Source organism: Protopterus annectens, chromosome 2.part2, assembly GCF_019279795.1.
Source record: "Protopterus annectens isolate FY-2018-M chromosome 2.part2, PAN1.0, whole genome shotgun sequence".
In the NCBI taxonomy this organism is placed as follows: Eukaryota; Metazoa; Chordata; order Ceratodontiformes; family Protopteridae; genus Protopterus; species Protopterus annectens.
Window position 1 is genome coordinate 493,388,472 of NC_056730.1, and position 20,625 is coordinate 493,409,096.

General features: G+C 38.6%; 1 protein-coding gene across 2 annotated transcripts in view; it reads left to right on the forward strand.

The window, feature by feature from the left end:
• EXOC6B (exocyst complex component 6B) overlaps positions 1-20,625 on the forward strand; it is a 5,967,963-nt gene that overhangs the window by 5,769,685 nt on the left and 177,653 nt on the right. For both annotated transcript variants that reach the window (XM_044063970.1, XM_044063971.1), the window contains exon 21: positions 559-684. In XM_044063970.1, coding sequence (XP_043919905.1) covers positions 559-684 — 126 coding nt within the window. The remainder of the gene's footprint in view (positions 1-558; positions 685-20,625) is intronic.

A 20,625-nucleotide genomic window follows, 5' to 3' on the forward strand; every position in this document is an offset into this window, starting at 1 on the left:
GTTATCCTGTCAACCACCAAAGTTTATAAGAGTGATGTTTAAAATCTGCCCCAATTTTTGGACCTTTGCTTCCCCATTATTTAAGGCTTTGCCCAGATTTCTTGTGCTAAGAGGCTGAGAGGCATGGTGATTAGCCATTCTACCTTTTGGATATCCTGTCTACTTTTAAAGTATGTTTCCTTGTCATTTGTTAAGTCTTCCTTATCAGAAGTTTCATTATAAAACTACAGGAAAATAACTGAATAAATAGAGTGGGATCAGTTCTCTGTCTGTAGCTTATTGTGAAAGGATTTTTTTTCTCAAAAAGGAGTAGCCTAATTCAACCACCATCTGATGACCCAACTTTGATTTTCTTACCTGTTGACTGAAAAGCTGTTGGTGATTTTGTGTTGTTATAGACTGACTGCATATAACTATCATCATCATTGTGTTAATCACTGTAATTGTAGCCTTATTTAGTTTTTCTGCAGGGTCTTGAACTGTAAGATTAGTTAGTAATAAAAAATGAAATTCACTTAATTCATGGTGTATGTCATGCCTTTTATCTTTTCAATGTAGCTTTTAGATCTGTTCATCCAGTGGGACTGGTCAACTTACCTGGCTGATTATGGGCGACCCACCTGCAAGTATCTACGTGTAAGTCCAACAACAGCACTCACTCTGCTAGAAAAGATCTCAAGAGCACTAATTTCTGCAATTACTGGTGACTTAGTTTAATTTAGCATGTAGATTTTCTTTTAACTAAATTATTTGGTAATATAAAAACAACTATAGAAGTACATTTACTTCACAAGAGAAAAGTGAGAGAGCATTTACTTGTATAAAATGCACACATGCTAAAAAATGTGCAGGGTGGAATTTAGAAAGCTGCTAAATAGAATGCTGAGTATTTAAATTTAGGGCAGTCTCTTGCTGTGTAATGCTGATATATTGGAGAGAGTTAGAGATGAGGGCTATTAGTAGTCATTACACCACTGTAATGAGCAATGGGGATTATGAGACACGGGTATTTTATACAACAGTGTTTTACACCTTAAACAGTACATGTAGGTGAGAATTAGTAATTTTGTGTGTGTGCACAAATGAATATATAAGGACACAGCAGAGTGTACAGGCACCTTAGTAATTTAATAATGCCTATAATCAGGGGGTTAAAGGGTATAATAGTAGTTATCCAGAGAGTAGCTACTTCAGAAAGGTCATGTAACTTATGTACCAGGTTGTTGGTTATACTGGAATATAGAGAGAATTGTTGAGCGGTAACAGGCAACACATTTTACAAATTTAGCAGACACAGTTTTGTTCTCTGGTATGTTGGCATTTACTGTTAAGGGTTTGTAAATAAGTACAACAGGAAATGATGGAGAAGAGTGTCAGCATTTAGTAGATACTAGCACAGAATCAGCTAACAAATATTGATAGACTAAATTTTGAAGAGGTTTGTATTGTCAGGGGGAGAGATGGGCCATTTACTTTAAATTTGTGCCATAGACACAGGAATGTACACCCAGACCAAGATATGCTCCTGTCAGTGGATATAAAATTTAATGTAGCAATGTACATGCTACCCCCGATGTTACATTGCACTTACTGAGGGGCATAAGCAAACGTGAGTTTGTTGTAGCCACTCCAACATGTTCTCACAAGGTTCACTGCTAGATGAAACAGTACTTTTCTGACATCTACATACCTTATTCTGAACCATTGTATGCAGCTAAGATGTTGGAGACCTGAGTATGCAGGAGAGGCCAAGCAACCTGTGGTTAACTCTCTGCCCGTTGTGGTCAGAGAATGGTGGTGGTGGTGCAGAATGTGTGTCATTTTGTTTGTCACAGGAATTTTGGAGACCAGTAGTTAGTCCTGTTAAACTGGTTAGCAGTAATATATCCATTGGCATTAAAGAACTGGCTGATAGTGTTGCAATTTTTTTAAGAGATTAAAGTGCTTACTTGATTTGGTTTTAGTAAACAGAGTTTAAAAATATTTTCTATTTCTTTTTCTAATAATCAGATGTTGATTTTATTGAGGGTGCTAAGCACTTGGCTAATGTTTCGTACTTATTCCGGATTTGTTAGTTAATGTTTTTTTTTCAAATAGTATTTTATTGTTTTCAACAGAGAGTTTCAGAGAATAACTATTCCAGTATGTAATGTACTTAATATAATACATATATGATTTTCATACTAAGCACAGAATCTATATAACTCTCTTAATAACATCTATAAACATATATACAAATCTACAAATATACAAGGTTTCTTAGCTAATTTTGAATCTGTAACTTTTGACATCTGCTGTCCTTTTCCTTCATGCTTTCTGACCTCTTTAGGCTGTCTTCAGTTTTGACAATAAGTAAAACCTAATGCCTTTTCTTAAACATTATCCATTCCACCGTTATGTTGTGTAACCAGCCTTGACCAGTAGTTAAAACAGCTTTTCTGAAGTAGGAGCTTCTTCAAGTATCTTTTTGCCATAAAGTCACACATTTCAGGATGCGTTTTTGTATGAATATAATCATGTAGGTTCTTCTGTATGATTTGCCCCTTATAGTTGTCATTCCCATTTATCTGAATGCATGGTTTGTGAAGTGCTAATTTGCTGAACAAAGTGGTACATTATTGGGGAGGGATATGGATTGTAGACAGTGTTACAGAGAAATACAAGGAACAAGCCAAGCCGTCTTTCTTCCCAGATTTAGAGACAGGAACATGCCAAGCCGTCCTCCTCCTCACATGTAGAGACAGTTCCAATAGGGATTACAGGGCTTTAGCTGCAATATAGTCCTGTCTTTCAAACACAAATCTATCTGCATTATGCAAGAAGACAAGCTGCACAGGATGAATGAGTCGTAACACATTTCAGTGACAGCTTTACTACACACCAAGTCTGTCTGCAGGAGCTGCATCAAATTGCATTTACCAAGGTGCAGTAACAGAAATGAGTCTGTTTTGTTGCTATAGGAGTACAGTTTCTAATCCTCTAAACAATCATTCAGCACAGGCACACACAAAAACTAGATTGTGCTATCATTGCCTTGCATACAGCAGTCACCTTCATTATAGAAACCAGCACCCTGACTAACTCCCAGTGGTAGAAGTGGGTTGTACAGAAAATAGTACAGGCCAGCAAGGACAGAATGACAGGATTCTTGAGTCTAAGATTCAGTGTATGAAACCCAAATGAGATGCACAATGAACAGTGTTTAACAGGAATGAGTAGTAAGTGTAATGTACTTGCAATCATCACATGTTCACACTGCACATTGTCATCCGCCTCATGTGTCATCTTACTTTCTGCTCTTAAATGGCTGTATGCACATGCAGGCACTATAGCAATGTAGGGTGTACAGTCCTTTCCTTCTATGTATCTTTGTTATGCTCTCAGAACACCTTCTTGACTAGTATGAGTATGCAGTACTGCCCCTGCTATGTACCCTCACTATATTTATGATTTCTCCTCCTTTATAATGTAATGTATGGACACACAGCCTGTGATGTTATGCAACGTTTAAATAGTGTAACCCCTAACTGCTTTATGCACTTCATAATGTGCAGTATGATAGTTTTCTAGCCTTTAAATAATTTAATTCACCCCTGCACCAGCACTTCCTGCTCTTCTTAAAGCTTTAGAAAGGGCAGAGCCGCTCTGTTGTGCATTCTAGCTGCTGCCACATCCCGAGTGTAGTTCCTTCCCTTTGACAGTTGGGTCTCCATTAGAATGATATAGCCGGCCTTAGCCATGGGCCAACTAGGCGGCCACCTAGGGCACCGCTCTGGTTTGGGCGCTTTTCCAGTATTTATTTGGTGTAGGTAGAGCAGGATGGGGGCACCAGGTAATGTGGTTGGGGGGCACCGTGGAGCCCTTTTGCCTAGGGTGCCAGTTGACCTAAGGCCGAGCTGCTGCTGAGTTGGCCAGTCATTTTGCATTATGGTGCATTGGCTAGGTACCGGAAGGTTTGACGTTCTGTATGTAAACTGTGTGTCTGTCACTGTTGAATTACCCTTTATACTATGGTTGATTTACAGTTTGAAGGGTGTCTTTGAATATCAAACACTATCAAAGTATTCTTTCTGTAAATGTCTTCATGTGTCAGCATTATATCAGCGTAACTCACTTGCATACTTTGTTCCAGGCTTAGCTTAGTTTAGTAAAGGCTTCCACAGTATATTCAGTCTTTCTGAATCCCACTCACTGTAATCTGCTAAATAAGTGTTCATCATGTGTAGTATTCATAGGCCTGATGAATTTTAGGCATATGTACATAAAATATCATATAGTAAACACTAGTACTTTCTGCTGAAAGTAGTTCTATTTTTGTTCAGAGGCAGGTTAGGACAGGCAGTGCAACTTAAGAAATTAATCTAATTAGTAAATGCAGTGCCATTACAGTGTCTGGCAGTCTGGTTTAAATTTTGGCTCCAAGGGAGGTGTAATGCAAATTTATTACAGCATTGCAGACACAAGCTGCATGTATTTTGAAGGAAATCGGTCAAGCAGATTATCCCCAGCCTAAGATTAGGTTTATGACAAGAACTGAATGTATGCCAACTTCATTATGCAGCATGTGCAAGCATGTATGCTGTTTAAAGGACGTGACTTACATTTCTGGTAACATTGTAGTTCCACCATGCTCATCTCACTCTTTGGTTCTGTTCACCACATTTTGCTTCCTACACACACGCACACACACACACACACACACAAATGATTTTGTCAATCCAAAAATATTAATTATTCTTCATTTTAGTTTTATGTTAACTGTGTAAGACTCAGTAGTCACTGTACTGTACTTAGAGGCTGGAATCTCTGAACTTAAAGTTCTGCAAATCTGTAGTACTGCTGTCATATATTGTAGTTTTGCATGTAAGGCATAATTGCATGCTCTGCCTTAAGTTACAGAGATGGTTCACTCCCTTGTATAAATTAAAAGTCATCTCTGTGGCTGCAGAAGTGATCTCCCCCCCCCCCCAACTCTATGACAGAGGTAGAGAGGGGTGCCAAAAAAGTTTTTTAAATATTATAGTATATTTAAAAGTACTAGTAAACAATGAGATAATATTTTAGTTAACATTTTTTTCTGATTCTATAGACCTCATAATACTGTTAGTTTTTGTTTTCATGTGTTTCTAACTTAAAATGGGGTATTCTACTCCAGTCCATTTTCTTGTTAACTCAGAATCAGTGCCTGCAAGTGAAGGCGGTAATAATCAGGAACTTAAATCTGTGGACAGTAGCTCGTTTACAGTTGCTTTAGCCCAGTAACACACACTGCCTGAAAGCCAGGTATTCTGACACTGCTTTATATTCAGTTGTTCCTGTCTTGTCTTAGAGTTACAGTGGGTATAGTCACTAGTCTTGGTGCTGTCATAAACTGAAATGTTTATCTCAGTCTACCCTATCCATTTTCAAATGGCTCAATATTTATTTTATTTATTTGGTTTTGCTAACCAGGAAAGTCCACTGGGCTGATATGAGCCCATTTTCAGTGGAGGCCAGGGGAGAAAAACTCCAAAAACAATGTACATAATAAAGAATTTGTTTCAAAAGTTAATAACACCATTTAACAATATACAAGGGTAACAATATAAGAGTCAGAAGTAACATAGTAACATAGACAATGTATTGCTGTATTTTATGGAAGACCATATGAAGTAAGTGTTTAAATACTTTTATCTACAAAAGCATATTGAACTAATCTGGGTGAAATATTAGAGGGCATAACATACTTAAATGTTATTCTAAGAAACTTTTTTCTTCTTTTAAAATTTGTATGCTGATTTTTGCTTTTTGCTTCTTCTGCCTTGTATTGCATATAGTTAATTATGCACTGTCGCTTCGTTTTTAATACAGGGACATTTTGATGGAGTCACAGGTGTACTGTATTGTCTCATTGTTATTATGCCTCTTCAGTATTGTTAGGATTGTTTCATACATTCACATTTTTATGGCATTTAACTTTGATTCATTTATTTTCCCCACAGTTTTATTATAGCAGTCTGTCTCTTCTGAAGTGTGACTTTTTTTCTTGATCATTCACTGTTCTGTCTTGCTTCGCAAAAAGCAGCTAGAATGGTAGATATACAGGGCTGGTACAGCATTATAGGCATGCTTTCACCTGTACTTGCTTATCTTCCAGACATTTCAGGTGCTGCACTATTTAAGCAGATTACTGTCACAGTGAGGATTAGGCAGTATTTACAGGCTGTTTAAGAAAGATAGGCTAGAATGTGTAGACATACTCATTTATATCTAACTTCTGATTTATGTAGGCACACGTACACATTTACTCTGATCATGTCAAAACCGTAGGCCTCTCAGGCCTTCGTAAGAGGTTCACTGTGTACTGGCTTTTATCCTGATCCATAGAAAATGTCCATAGGTTGCTCATCATCACTCTTCTGCAAATTAAGTCTTTTCTGAAACCTTTTCTTGTAGATACTAGCTGGATTTCTGGAAATAGCGATCACCTTCTTCCCTGCTCATCATTGAAGATTTTCTTATCATTCTGTAAGGCATGTAAACTAGAGCACTTTTGATCCTGAAGTGCATATCTGTTGGGAAAAAAAAAAGACGTTTTGTTATTGAACACTGGTGTCACGGGTTTTCCCCCTGTTGATGTCGGTGTTGTCTAAACACTCTGATTTTGTCCCACCACTCAAAAAACATGCTAGTTGATTAGCCACACTAAATGGATTTTCTGCTTATTTGTTGTATTTGCTTTTGCCTTTGTATCCCAAATAATTGATGAAAAGCATCTGGGGAGCAGCTCACTGTCCTCATTAACAAATGTTTAAAAAAATAAAAAAAGTGTTGAAGGGAGCACAGGTGGGATGATGGCAGGAGTGGGTATCAGATGAGGCTACTAGAGCTGTAGCTCCACATTCTACATCACAAAGAAAGGAGTATGACAGATACAGATGGATATTTAAAGGAATTGAAAGGAAGGGCCATTCAGTTCAGACTTGGAGATGAGAAACTCACAAGTGGTTTTACCTTGACTTCGAAGAGATGAGGCCATAGGACTTGAAAAGAGTTATTTAGTGGTACTATTGCACAGTGGATACAATTGCACCTCACAGTAAGAGGCTCTCTAATTCAATTATCTGCTAGCTTGCCTTCTGTGCTAGGTCTGCCTGTCTTCACTGCTTTTGTGTGGGTTTCCTCTGGGTGCTCCAATTTCCTCCCACATTCCAAAGGCATGCAGTAGGTGAATTGGGTACTTTAAATTGTCCATAGTTGTAAGAGTGTGTGGTATGGAGGACCAGATGATGCAGGACTAGCCAATGTGTGGTGTAAACTTTGGCTCTAGATGATGGTCACTGTTGAAATGACACCCTGGCCCCATGTGCAAAAATGGGAAAAACATGGGTTGTGGGTGGATGGATTTTACTGAAGGAGGGAAAGCACAATAAATTCCTGCCGAGGATTTCATCTTTGACCCTCCTGTATATGGGCAGTTGTTGAAAATTAAGATCTCGAGTTTTGGCTAGATCCTTTATATTGGGTTTTTCTAGTATTAAATTGGGTACACACGAATAGGCTTATAAAGACCTTCAGGTCAATGGCCCAGTAACCACTTATGCCACAGAAGGTTGTAGCAGCAAACTAAATTGTGGGCTTAAAGATGACTGGAAGGAGCTCAAGTGGCACCTAAACAAAAGAAAATTAAGTACAGGCTAACACAGAAGGTCTTTGGCTAACAAAGTTCGCAGATGACTGCAAACTAGGAGCCATAATCAAATCTCCTAACGATGTGGACATCCTACAAAAGGGCCTCACTGAGACAGCTGCGTGGTGTCAAAGCCATGGCCTCAAGCTCAATGCCAAAAAGTGCATTGTCATCCCTTCTGGTAAAAACTCTGTACCCATGAACTACCACATAAGCGGTAGTCTACTTAACACCAAAAGTGTGATAAGAGATCTTGGGACACAGGTGGACAGTAGTCTCTCCTTTAATAATCACATCGCCACAGTAGTCAGGAAATCCTTCTACGTGTCACACCTTATCACAAAAGGTTTCTCATGCAGGAAAAAAGAGGTCATTGTTCCCCTCTACTCATCACTCATTAGAACCATTATAGAGTACAACGCCCCTTTTGGTATGTACCTCACAAGACATCTACAACAACAGGAAAGGCCACAGAAATACCTCACAAAGAGGATTACTGGCCTCAAACAGATGCCCTACGCAGTCCGTCTCAAAAAACTCCAGCTTTACTCGGTCACATATTGCCTACTCAGAGGCGATCTCTGCCTAACATACAAAGCTATGTCAAACCCAGAGCTGTTGGACATGCTCCACGTAAAGAAATCCCAATCCCTCTGAGCTACATGCTCTAGGGACCTAAACCTTGTCACTACAATAAACAGAACATGCTGGAAGGGTAGAGTCCTATCTCAGAGGCTTCCCATACTCTGGAACAAACTACCTATCTATATCAAACAAAGCTCCTCATTAGCACTCTTCAAGAAAAATCTTGATGATTGGATGGGAGATAGGAAATTCACCCCGGGGATTACTTCTGTGGCTCTGCTTGACAGGGGCACAGGAAAATAATTTTCTTGGGTGACAAAAGTCAGGGTACCGTTTGGCTAGGCTTATATAGGCCCTAGGGCCAATAGCCTAGTACCTACCTATGAACCTATAATAGGAGACCATGCATACTTAATAGTACAAGTGAGTATGACACCTTGAAGAATTTGTTACGGTTCCAAAACAAAGCAGACTTACTAGATTGTTCCCCTGACCTATCCTATGTATTGCTTTTGTAAACTGAGTGATGATGATAGAATGTACCAGTCCCTCCAAAAATGTATCCTGCTACCTTAGTGCTGCAGATGCCTTGTAGACTTGTCTAAGTTTAAATAATCTAGGATAGTATATTCTTTGATGTCTAAAACTGAAAAATAATGCAATGTTTCTGGCTAAGAAGGAATTTCAGGACCATGACATCCATGTAGAATTTAAGTATCACCATCCTCTGACTTTAGGCCAGACACATTTTCAGTAAAATAATTAAATAAATTAAAAAAAATGCATTTGATGCTACTTTGTCTTCTGTTTTAGGAGGCGGCAAAGCTTTTTTACCACTTATGCTCTTCTTACGAATATACCAAATGCTGGGTTTGCTGATCTTTAAGGGTAAGGAGCAGTGTTGCCTTGCAGAGACTCTGTTTGAAAAATAGTTTTTTTTTTTCCAAAACACATTCAAAAATGCATATTTTCTAGCCACCGTTTGGTCACATATCCTGATAACAGGCCCTGCAAACTCTGCTGAATAACCACAGGAGAGCATATTTGCAGACTTACTTAATATTTAACTAAAATGTATACAAGCTTCATTGATGAAGATGCATGAATCCTTAATTATGAACCAGGTGACCCAAGTTCAGCTAGTGATATAGACACCATTTGGAACCAGAGGGATTGGAAGAGAAACAGTGAGGCATTACCTGTTTGCCTTTCCCAAAGGAGGAGGCATGGGGACATGCTAGTGGTGTAGCTGCTTCAAGAACCCTGATGGTGATACTAGGGCTGTTGCTTTGTCATGGAAGTGGGCAAAAAGATGGATGCATGACCATGTAGTTCTGGCATTTGCTGTGTATAAACATTACACATCCTTCTGGAAGACATACCCCAATACATCAGAGGGAGGTAAGGCTTAGCAGAGAATACCTTCACTGTAAGCTGCAGCATGATCACTTCTAACCTGGGCCCCACCGCACTTGGAGGTGTATTGCAGAAAGAACCTTGAGTACATACCCATCTAAAATTGGAGGTCTGTCTGTGGGTAGGGCTCTTCCAGAAGAGAGAACTCTTCCCATTGTGGTTCAGTCCAGGTCACCAGCTCAGAATGAGAACCTCTGAGGACAGGAGAATAGGGGACATGGCCGTAGAGGAGCTTAAAGTTAGTGGTATGTGAGTGGTGGAACAAAGTAGCTCAGAAATAAAATGTAGTGAATGTAGCAATAAAGTGTAAACACAATTAAAAATTTTATTAAGAAGCTTCAGTTCAGTTGAAGAAAAAAAGGGAGAATGCAACTGAGATGACATTGGCATTAGCCTACACCTGTATTAACAAGTCCAGCCTGTTGTAATATCTTGTTTATTAATACTTTCAGGCTGTAATAAAGAGAAACACATTCTAGCAAAGCCTAGTGCATTGTTTGTATTACTAAGTAGATGACAGTCTACTTATTGCCATTAGAGTATTCATTTTATCTACATTAGTTCCTTTTGCTGTCCAACTCGCATTCTGGCAACCTGAAGAAATCAAAACAACTGATGCTTAAAATGAACACCATTGCAGTAGCCTAAGCTATGTGGGTTTACCCCACATTCACTGGAGAGCTTCCATAAGTCTTGGGTACCTTTCAGGCACTCCTCCTGCCAGGAGTGTGCAGAGTGCTCATGTAGAAGGCCTAAGGAACACCAAATACTTCATTTTTACTGCCAAAGTGAGCACTTCTTTGTCATCCAACCTGTCAGTGGTCTATAATTTTCAAGCTGAATTGACAAATCCTTGTTGAGGAAAGGCTGCCTTTTAAGTTCAAAATTTGTGGAAAATTACTATTTTTTCACAAGAATTCTGTGTGTGTGTGTGTGTGTGTGTGTGTGTGTGTGTGTGTGTGTGTGTGTGTGTGCTTAAAAAACAAAGTTAAATGGATAGTCATGCATTTTATTTCTTAAGCATTGGGTGTGCTGGGATGAACTTTTTGGGTGGAAAAAATTCTTTAATGATTACAGTCTATACTATATTTTGAGTTTAGAGTGATGAGGAAAGAATATTGTGCTTGTGGGTTACTTCAGTATAATACTTGCCTCAGAACCTCTAGTTCTTTCCTTTATATACTTGCACGGGCCTCAAGGCTTCACTACTCACTTTCACGTCTTTCTTTATAGCTTACCTGTAGAGCAGCAACGGGTCTTTTTTTTTTTTTTTTTTTACCTTCCCCAACACAAAAGAAGAAGAGATTGTCTAAGGAGGCATATAAGATTTTTCTGGCTCCTTTGCTGCTTCAGCCACTGGTGGGTAACTCTGCTGTGGATGATTGATGTTCCTCAGATCAGCCATCTTCATACACTGGTCTTCTTATTGTAGTGATTACAGCCAGCAAAGACTGAGTGAATAGCTACATCCTCTGCAGCTGTATGGATGCCCAGTAAGAAACATCTTTGTTGCTGACTAGGAAAGGGCCAGGTGATGGACTCTGATTTGGCTGGGAGGGGAATGTGGAAGTTGGGACCAGTTGTCTAAGGGGCCTGCTAGACTCTGAGGCACTATGCCTATTGAGAAAAACTGTCTGCCTATCTGTCAGTTATGGATAAATCTGATCTTGTTGGGTTTTGCTGAAGAACTGATGGCTGCCTTTTCAGCAGCTAGTCAGTCTGCAGGCAAGAAGAGAAAAATAATTCCTTCTCAGTCTGGCACAGTTCTCCATTCATACATACATACATACAGATATTTCAAGCACAGGCATTAATGACCTTCTAGCTTGCCAGTATACCAAAGCACTTGTTCCCATAGTAAGTGTCCAGGCTATTCTTAAAAATATCTAAACTAGTACTTGCTTTAATGTAATTTGATAGTCTGTTCCATGCATCAGCTGCTTTCTTAGAGAACCAATTAGTACACTTCTCATTCCTATAGAATGTTCTACATAGATTGTCTGATGATTCTCTGGTTCTTTTTGATAAACCCAAACATTCCCAGAGGAAGTTGTCTGTAAATGCCCTACCTGAATAAGATCTCCTCTTAGATATTTATAAGAGACACTGTACAAGTTCAGATATTTTAGTCTTTCATAATAACCTAAATTTTCACATCCATGGATGCCCTTGGTATATTTCCACTGTACTCTTATTCATGCTTGTTTCTTATAAATTTTCCATATTGTTTTTCCATACTCAAGTTAGGGTCTAATGTAACTAACAAACAATGACTCCATCATTTCTGATTTTCTAGACTATAAATCTTTTCATACAACCTATAGTTCTATAACTACCATTAATCAATTGATATGATTAAAAAAAACTCATAGCTGAATCTACCCATATATACCCAGGTCCTTAAATGAGTCTACAGTCTCAATCACTGTGTGCTGTATTAAATAATGACATTTCAATGTGTCTCCCAAATCTCATATGCTTAGTTTTTGATGTATTTATCAACATATTATTCTCCTGTGCCCAAATAGTCCATTTAGTCAAGTCTTTTGCAGACATGCCTTATCTGTAATACATGTAATCAGTTTACCCAATTTCAGATCATCTGCATATAGTCTGTAGAACACCTCAGATGAAAAACTTAGGTTTGAAAGATACAATCTAAACAAGTTAGAGCCTAGGATGGAGCCTTGTGGGACACCCTGACTGTAACCAAGACTTCCAAATGTCCAGTTGCTGTATACTAGCCATGTCCTATTTGTAAGCCATACAGCTATCCATCTTATCAAGAGTACATCAATACCTAGTTGTTCTAATTTATTGATCAGTGTTTGTGTATGATCCTGTCAAATGCTAAAGTTAAATCTATGTAAATTGGGTCTGTGTTAGATAACTGAAATTTCACTTGCCCAAAATTTAGTTGAGCGAGGTGAAAACTCCAAAAGTTGAATTAATTGAACATTCACATCAGCAGGCTTTTACACAGGGAATATAGGCAGTTCGCTAACATTCAAACACACCCCAGCATGTCACACCCACCCAGGTGGGGGGGCTACTCCCACCACACCCCCACATCCCCCCTAACTATATATACCAGCTCAGAGATTGCGCTGCAGTGGAGAAAAGGGCAAATTTTACCATGTTGTCCAATTGCCAACATTCCCTGTGTAAAAATCCGGTGATGTGAACTTTTGGTTAATTAAACTTTCTAAGTTTTCATCTTGCTCAACTAAATTTCACTTAAGTGAAGTTTCGGTTATCTAACATAGACCCATGTAACTTAAATCAGAGTACAATTTTTCATTCATAGTTGTTATTATATTGTTATAGAATATCATGTTACAGGTGGTAATAGATCTGTTTTCAACATATGCAGGCTGATGTATAGGTTCAAGTCCCAACCAGTCCAATTCTGACAAAAACATGTCCAGTATTACCTTCTCCATTATTTTTCCACAGCAGGAAGGTAGGCTTAAGGGTCTATATTACTCTGGGTTTGCCCTACTCCCCTTTCCCTTAAAGACAGGTTTAATAAGTGCATGCCTCTTGAGGAATCTCCCATTATTTCTACGACCTGTTGAATAATAGATATAATGGTACTGTAAGTTCTTGCTGAAGTGTTCTCAGGTCTTCATTATTAATTCCGTCTCCTCCCTGTGCTTTTTTGGATCCAGTTTGGGCAGTTCATTTTCAGTATTATTCAGAAATTGAAGCTTTATATGTGTAGGAGTCTACTTCTGAGGATTCTACTCAGTATGAATTTTCAGGTTTTGAAGAAAGCATTCCTACAGACATCCCTATTAAAGAAACCCCATTTTGGAAATTTTATCTGATAGAGGCTTTTCAATGGGAACAGAGTGAGGCTTCTAAGACTCAGAAAATGTATTATGACTTCATATGGTTACAGATTATACAATAACAGATTATATAGTAACTCTAATTTTTTTAGTTACAGTGGAAAGCTGACTTACTAAGGCTGTACTACCCATTTGTCAGACAAGCTTTTTTGGCAGTGACTGCTTCTTGCTGATACCCAAACAGAGAAAAATTGTACAGGAGACATCAGTCTTGTCTCCAGGATCCTCATAATTTTTTATGCCAATGAGTGACTCTGCTGTGGCCATATTGGGTTCTTCTGACAGTTGATCAGGTCCTCAGTTGCTCCCACCCTACTCTACAAGAAGAGACGAGTTGCTCAGGAGGCATTGGGTTTGACACCTGATTCTTCTTCACCTTGGACACCAATGTGTGACTCTGTTGTTGACTTATGAGGTCCCTCAGACTGCTTATCAGTTCTCTCAGTCCCTCTTTTGCTGCTGCTCAGGAAATCACTAAGGATCAGGAGGAAGGCACGTCCTCTTTAGCTGTTCAGCTGTCCTCTTTGGACTAGGGAGAACCACTGTTGTAAGCACAGGAAGATGGAGCAGACATGGTTCTTTGTGGAGCCACTCTGAGGAGCTTGATTCTCAGTGAAAGGAGCATTCTTCAGGGCTCTGTTATTCGCATGTGGGGGAGTCCCCCAGGAAAAGGAAAAAGAAACATAAAATTAGGCATTTTTCTTCACCTGTATCCCCATCACCTAGGGCAGGCGAAGAGGACTGGTTGGGTTTTCCTAAATGATTATTTAATGCCTTTCAGTTTATACATTCTGAGTCTTTCCTTCATTTTGAAAGGGGAAAAGGGGGGAATTGTATCCCCTCTCTGTCTCTCTCAGATTCTGGTTCTCAGTCTGTGGGACAGAAATTAGACTTAGAGTGTGTTTCTCAAGTTCTTACTGCACAGGCTGGGGAGTCGGTCTCTGAGGAAAGTTTTTTTTTTTCAATTCCTTACCTGATGAGGTGTCTTTTTATGATATTGCCAGAATGAAAAATTTATTTCAGGATGTCATGGTACCTAATCTTTAGTAACAGATAATCATGTCCTTGGCCACAAAAGAATGGGCAAATTACACAAAACAAGTTTGATTTATATAGTAACTCTAAGGTTAATTCTTCAGGTACTTCCCTGTTTTCATCTACTCACCAAAGAGCAACAGTCCTACCAGCATCTCCTCAATCAACCTAAATATCCAGGACGGTTGATAGGCATGTTTAAAAAGCATATTGCTCCGTGTGTGTGTGTGTGTGTGTGTGTGTGTGTGTGTGTGTGTGTGTGTGTGTGTGTGTGTGTGTGTGTGTGTGTGTGTGTGTATCTATGTATGTATATTTATTTATTTATTTGATTACCTGGAAAGTCTGACTGGTAGAAGCCTATTTTCAGCTGAGGCCTGGTTAGAAAAACTCCAAATTATTACAAAACATTTTAACAACAATAATTTTACAATCTTCAAAAATAAAACAAAGACATCTGCAGTTTAAATAATTATAACAAATTAGACAATATAAAAACACTGGTTAAGAATCGATACAAGGTGTATGACAATCGTTTAATATTTAGAGAAATTTTAGTCAGTTTTTAGAGAAATTAAAGGTAAGCTAGTCTAATACAAATAGGAATTACAATCGAAAGTGAGAGGAAAAAAAAGGCTTATGGTATATTTACACAAAAAGCCAGAGAAGGGAATTAGATAGCAGTAAGGAAGTAAGCGAAGAAGGGATAGTAAGGAGGTATAAGGAATGAAAAGGTACTTGTTCACATTCAGGGATATATGTTATCCTGGTTTTGAGCAAGAAAAGAGCTAGATTTTAGCTAAAATGTCTCTCAGAGTGGTTTTGAAAGATAGGAGGGTGGGTGTATAAATGTTAGGGCCTCTTCTGTTCAGCATATTTATTAATAACTTACACTCATCCCCTCACTCAAGGCTCAGTCATCCAGTATGCAGATGACTCCACTATCATCTGCACTGCAAACTCCTCCTGTAAACTATAGCAACTCACCCAAAGTGCCTTCACTGCAACTGAAATCTGGATGTCTAATAATCATCTTGCCCAGAACCCCCCAAAAAACAAACTGATACTCTTTGTCCCCAAAAAGACCACACCTCTACAAAAAGAGGACTTTACCATCCAACCCTTAAATGGAACTATCATCGAAATTGTATCTGGCACAAAACTCCTAGGTGTCACCATAGACAAAAACCTCTCATTTGACCTGCACATTCAGTCCAATATAAAAAAAAAAACACATCAAAAACTTGGCTCCCTCTACCGACACAAACATCTACTCAGTCCAACAGCAAGACTATCCCTTGCCTCTTCCTTCCTATTACCCTCTCTTTTATACGGCGACCCTCTCCTCACTAACATTCAGTCATCTGTAAAATCCAAATATGACTCGTTCTAATAAAATTGCAACGTTTGTTACTAATGCTACTTACTCATCTCACCACTGCTCATCATTACTCAAACTAACTTGGCTAGAACTTCCTAACTGTCTCTCTTATATCCAACTAACCACTGCTCACAAGCCTACAAGATGCCCTGCTCTGTCTTCTGTACTTATTCTATGTATTCCTAACAGACCTGTCTGATCCAACAATAAAATGCTTCTAAATGTAGAAAAATCCAAGCTCTCAGCTGGCCAAATGCTTTACTCCTTTTCCATTGCAAAGATGTGGAATTCCCTTCCCCCCACACTTAGATCTACCTGCTCATTAACTCTCTTCAAAAGATCCCTGAAACAGCACCTCTCCTCAACATGGCTATGCACATGTGCTAACACCACATCTCATATTACATAACCTCTCTATTCACACTACTCCCATGCTCCCTCCTATCTCCTGTACCATCACCCTTTATTTCCTTATGTATAATTATTCTACTCTGTATCTCTTTCTGCTTAACTCCCCACCTCATATAACATAACCTCTCTACTCACACTACTCCCATCCTCCCCTTTTAACTCCTATGCTACCACCCTCCAGTTCATTATGCATCTCCCTCTGCTTAACTCCCTTCTCACACTTGCCTTTAGACAATCAGACACTCATATAGCCTATCTCATTTTCATACCATTATATACATTCAATAAATTAAGTATTTACTTGATTACTATAATATTACTCATTTAGCCCATCTCTCTGATTGATTTCCACCTAAACATGTTACAGTGTTTAGTCTCCTTAACTGACTCCTGTAACTGCACTACTCCCACTGCAAGAAGGGCTACATACAGACATGTAAGCTAATTATATGAAATGAATGTCTACCTCAATACACAATGTATAACATGTATACTGTTCGAGATGTAACTATGTGTACTGTCATTATGTTTGTAAACTGCTATAAATATATACCAAATGTTTTCATTTATATACTTTGTATAATATGTGTACTGTCTTGTATGTGGAGCTTTTCTCCCCAAGCCTCTACTGAAAATGGGCACTTCTGGCCAAGTGGACCATCTCGGTAAACAAATGCAATAAATAAGTAAATAAATAAATGCAGACTTGATGGATACAGGTAAGGAGTTCCAGGCCTTAGCAACCTTGTACGAGTATAGACAATGCCCAGCAGATTTGTTAGGTTTATAGACAGACAGGAGTTTTTGGCCACTGAATCTCCGTGACTGATTGGGAACATAGTTGTGTAGCATGATTTTAGTGTTGGACAGATGGATGCTGGATCATTTTATAGGTTGTAAGAAGTTTTGTATGTGTTAGTTGATGTGGCAGTTATAACCAATTTAAGCTTTTCAGTGCTGTGCAGTGGCGGGTTCTGAATGGGGTATGTGTTATAAATTTAGTAACTTTGTTGTAGCATTGTTCAAGTTTCAGTTTTTGTGAAGCCTGGAGGTTAGTAAGGACGGGAGCACTATGAAAAGAGTTGGGGGGAGATAAGTAGTGGCAAGTGGAGTTTCAGTTGTATTGGTGAAAAAGGTTTTGGATCTGTAAAACATCCCTAGTTTTTTATGAGTTTTCTTCTGCAATTTTTTTATATGCAGGTCGAGTGTAAGATTATCATATACTATCATCCCTAATAGTTTGCTATGCAAAGTGACTTCAATGGTTCTATTACCTAGAGAGAGGACTTTAAATTTAGTTTTTTTCATGAGAGAGGGATTTAGAGAAAAATGTAGTAGTTTGGTCCTTTTTGGGTTGAGCATGAGTTGTGTGTTACAAAGCTATGTTTCAGTTGCTGCTAAAGCATCATGAGTAATTTTTTGGAGGTGTACCACATTGACAGATGTGCAAATGAAAGTAGAATTATCTGTATATTGTATTATGGTAGCCTGTTGCGTGGAAGTATAGAGAGTGTTGGTAAAAATGTTAAAGAGTAGGGGTCTTGTTGTATATCAGTGGTAAGGAGAGAGTGTAGAGTGCCATTTTACTGACTGATAACCTATTGGACAGGTAACATTTGAACCACAGAAGGGTGAGCTGAGAGAGACCTAGTGAGGACATTTGAAGAAGTAGTTTGCTGTGACAAACTATGTTAAAGACTTTATATAAGTCTAGAAATAAAGAAGAGACTAGTTTGGTGTTATCTCTAGTTTTATTGACAGTATCTATGTAGGTTGGGAGGGCAGTGCTAATACTATGGGAAGGGTGAAAGCCATGTTGTATAGGGGGTAGGAGTTCTTCTTGCAGGAGATAGTCTAGCAATTAGTTTTGAATACAGTTTTCAAGTATTTTGGAGAGGAGTGATAAGACTGCTATAGATCTAAAGTTATTCATGTCTGTTGAATTTCCTTCTTTGTGCAGTGGAATAATGTGTGATTTTTTTTCCAGAGAGCGGGAATGTGGGATTCCTGGATTGAACTATTTATAAAGACTGAGACAGGATAAGCAGTGCTATTGGCTGCTATTTTTAGGTACTCCCATGAAAGGTCATAAGCTGAAGAAGAGCACGGTTTAAGTTTATGTAGGATGTCGGCACAGGTTTGAATGTGAAAGTGGATGTGGTGATATGTTGCTGCTGGGCAGGATTGGGATTAGATGTTGAGGAATCCTTGGTTAGTGATTATTTTGGGTAATCCAGGCTTGTAGTTCATCAGTTTTATTTCTTATATTTTTAACATTTATTGAAGCAAAAATTAGATCACCAGGGTTGGGGATTGGCTGCTGTTGGGTTACAGAAGTATGTGGGACGGAATTATCTTTGTGTTCATTGTGATAGCTGGGGCTAGAAGGCTTTTAATATATTTGGGAATAATGCATACTTTTTTTTTGGAGAGGATTCCTGCACTTAATTTTGTTTTGGTTTGAGCTGAAATGTAATTAATTAGCCTGTATTTGGAATAAAGTTGAGGGGCAACATTAAATAGATTTGGTGCAATGTGTGGAGAGTATAAAGAGGAAGTATAGATAGATAGTTGGGACAGAGTTGCAGAGATATTACAATATATTATTGAGTCATGGTGGGATGACAGATGGCACAGTAGGAGGAGAAGAATAGAGGATAAGCTGAAGATTAGCATAATTAAGTACAGGGGGCTGTATTTTATAGATGCAAGGTATTGGAGAAACAATGAAGAAGGAAACAAGAAGTTGCAGAACAGTAAAAGATTCAGTGATGGATTCTGAAAGGTGGAAGAGTACAGGTAAGGAGAGGAATATTTTCTATAAAAAAGAGAGGTAGATTGTCCTAGTATCTTCTCTGAAATGTAAGGAACAGATGGGTTTTAAAGGCTAGAATATAATGATGTAGTCAAAATAAGAAAAATGAGGGTTTATTCGGTAAAAGAAACAGATACATTGTGAAATAGATATGTACGATTAAGGAGGGTGTGATTAAAAATGGATATACTGCAAAGCAGTATGGGAGGGACAAAGATGGTTGGGAATGGGAATAACAATTACAAAGAAATAAGGAAGTAGAAAACAAGAAACAAAAGTGTATGTATAGAAGTAGTAAGGTTATTTGGGGAGGGCTTTGGAATAAGAGTGACAAGTGATATGTGCTTGTAGGAAGTATAATTTTAGACTAAGAAGGAGTATGTGGGAATTGGGGGTAGGGTAAGAGAGCGAATTGAAGCTGAGCATAACGGGCTTCCTACCCTCAGGTCAATTTTTAATGGAGTGCAATCACTTTATAGCTAGAACAAAGCAGTTAACAAAGAGATGCAATTAAAACATACTGTCTTTGCAAAATTGACATATGTAGTATAGTCTACTGGTCAAGCAAAAGGGGGATAGTGTCCAATTTAATAAGGGGTCCTACTATTTAACAGAGCCTTTCAATCACAGAGCGGGCATGTATTTAACTGATTAAAGTTAATATGCAACAAGGTTCTTTGTGATAAATATACTTGCGTGAAATAATGACGAGTCTCAGTAAACTTAAAGGTATAGGGCTTTGTGACAAAGCTCCTGCAATAGGGAAGTCAGAAGTATTGACCGCAGGCTATAAAACAATGACAAGAGTCTTAGTAAAGTTTTAGGTGTAGGGCTTTGTGACAGAGCTCTTGCAATATTGAGATATACGTCCAACTTTCTGGTAATCAGGGCAGTAAAGTATCTTTCCTAAATGGTAACATACCAAACTATAGTATTAGGGCAGATGCAGAAATTGCTCAATCTTTTGCAAAGAGAAAGACAGAGAGAGAGAGAGAGAGTGATGCTAGATATAAGCCAGAAAGTTTAAACTTCACTACAAAATGGGGATTTGTATTTTAAAATTTGCCCTTAATGTAGTAGCTGCAACTTCTAGGGCCTCCATTTCTGAGGTGGCTTTAAAAAGGCATGCCTGGCTAAGGACAGAAGCCTGTTCTGAGTATATTAAAGAAGCAAATATAGATGTACCTATCACAGCACATACTGTCTGTGGGAAATGTGCATAAGCAAATTCCAGCTTGGAAATACCTCAAGAGAAACAGTACCAGTCCATCTCGACCTCTGGAGGTAATGGCAAGTATGGCCAAAGAGGATTCTAGTGACCACTGCCTGGATCTTCCCAGGAAGGGTATTTGATACTGGTTCTTAATTCTTCCTTCCTCCACAAATTCACAGACTCTGGCATATCGTATTCAGGATACTGAAAGTTAATGAAATAGTAATTGAAAAAAAAAGGCAAAACACT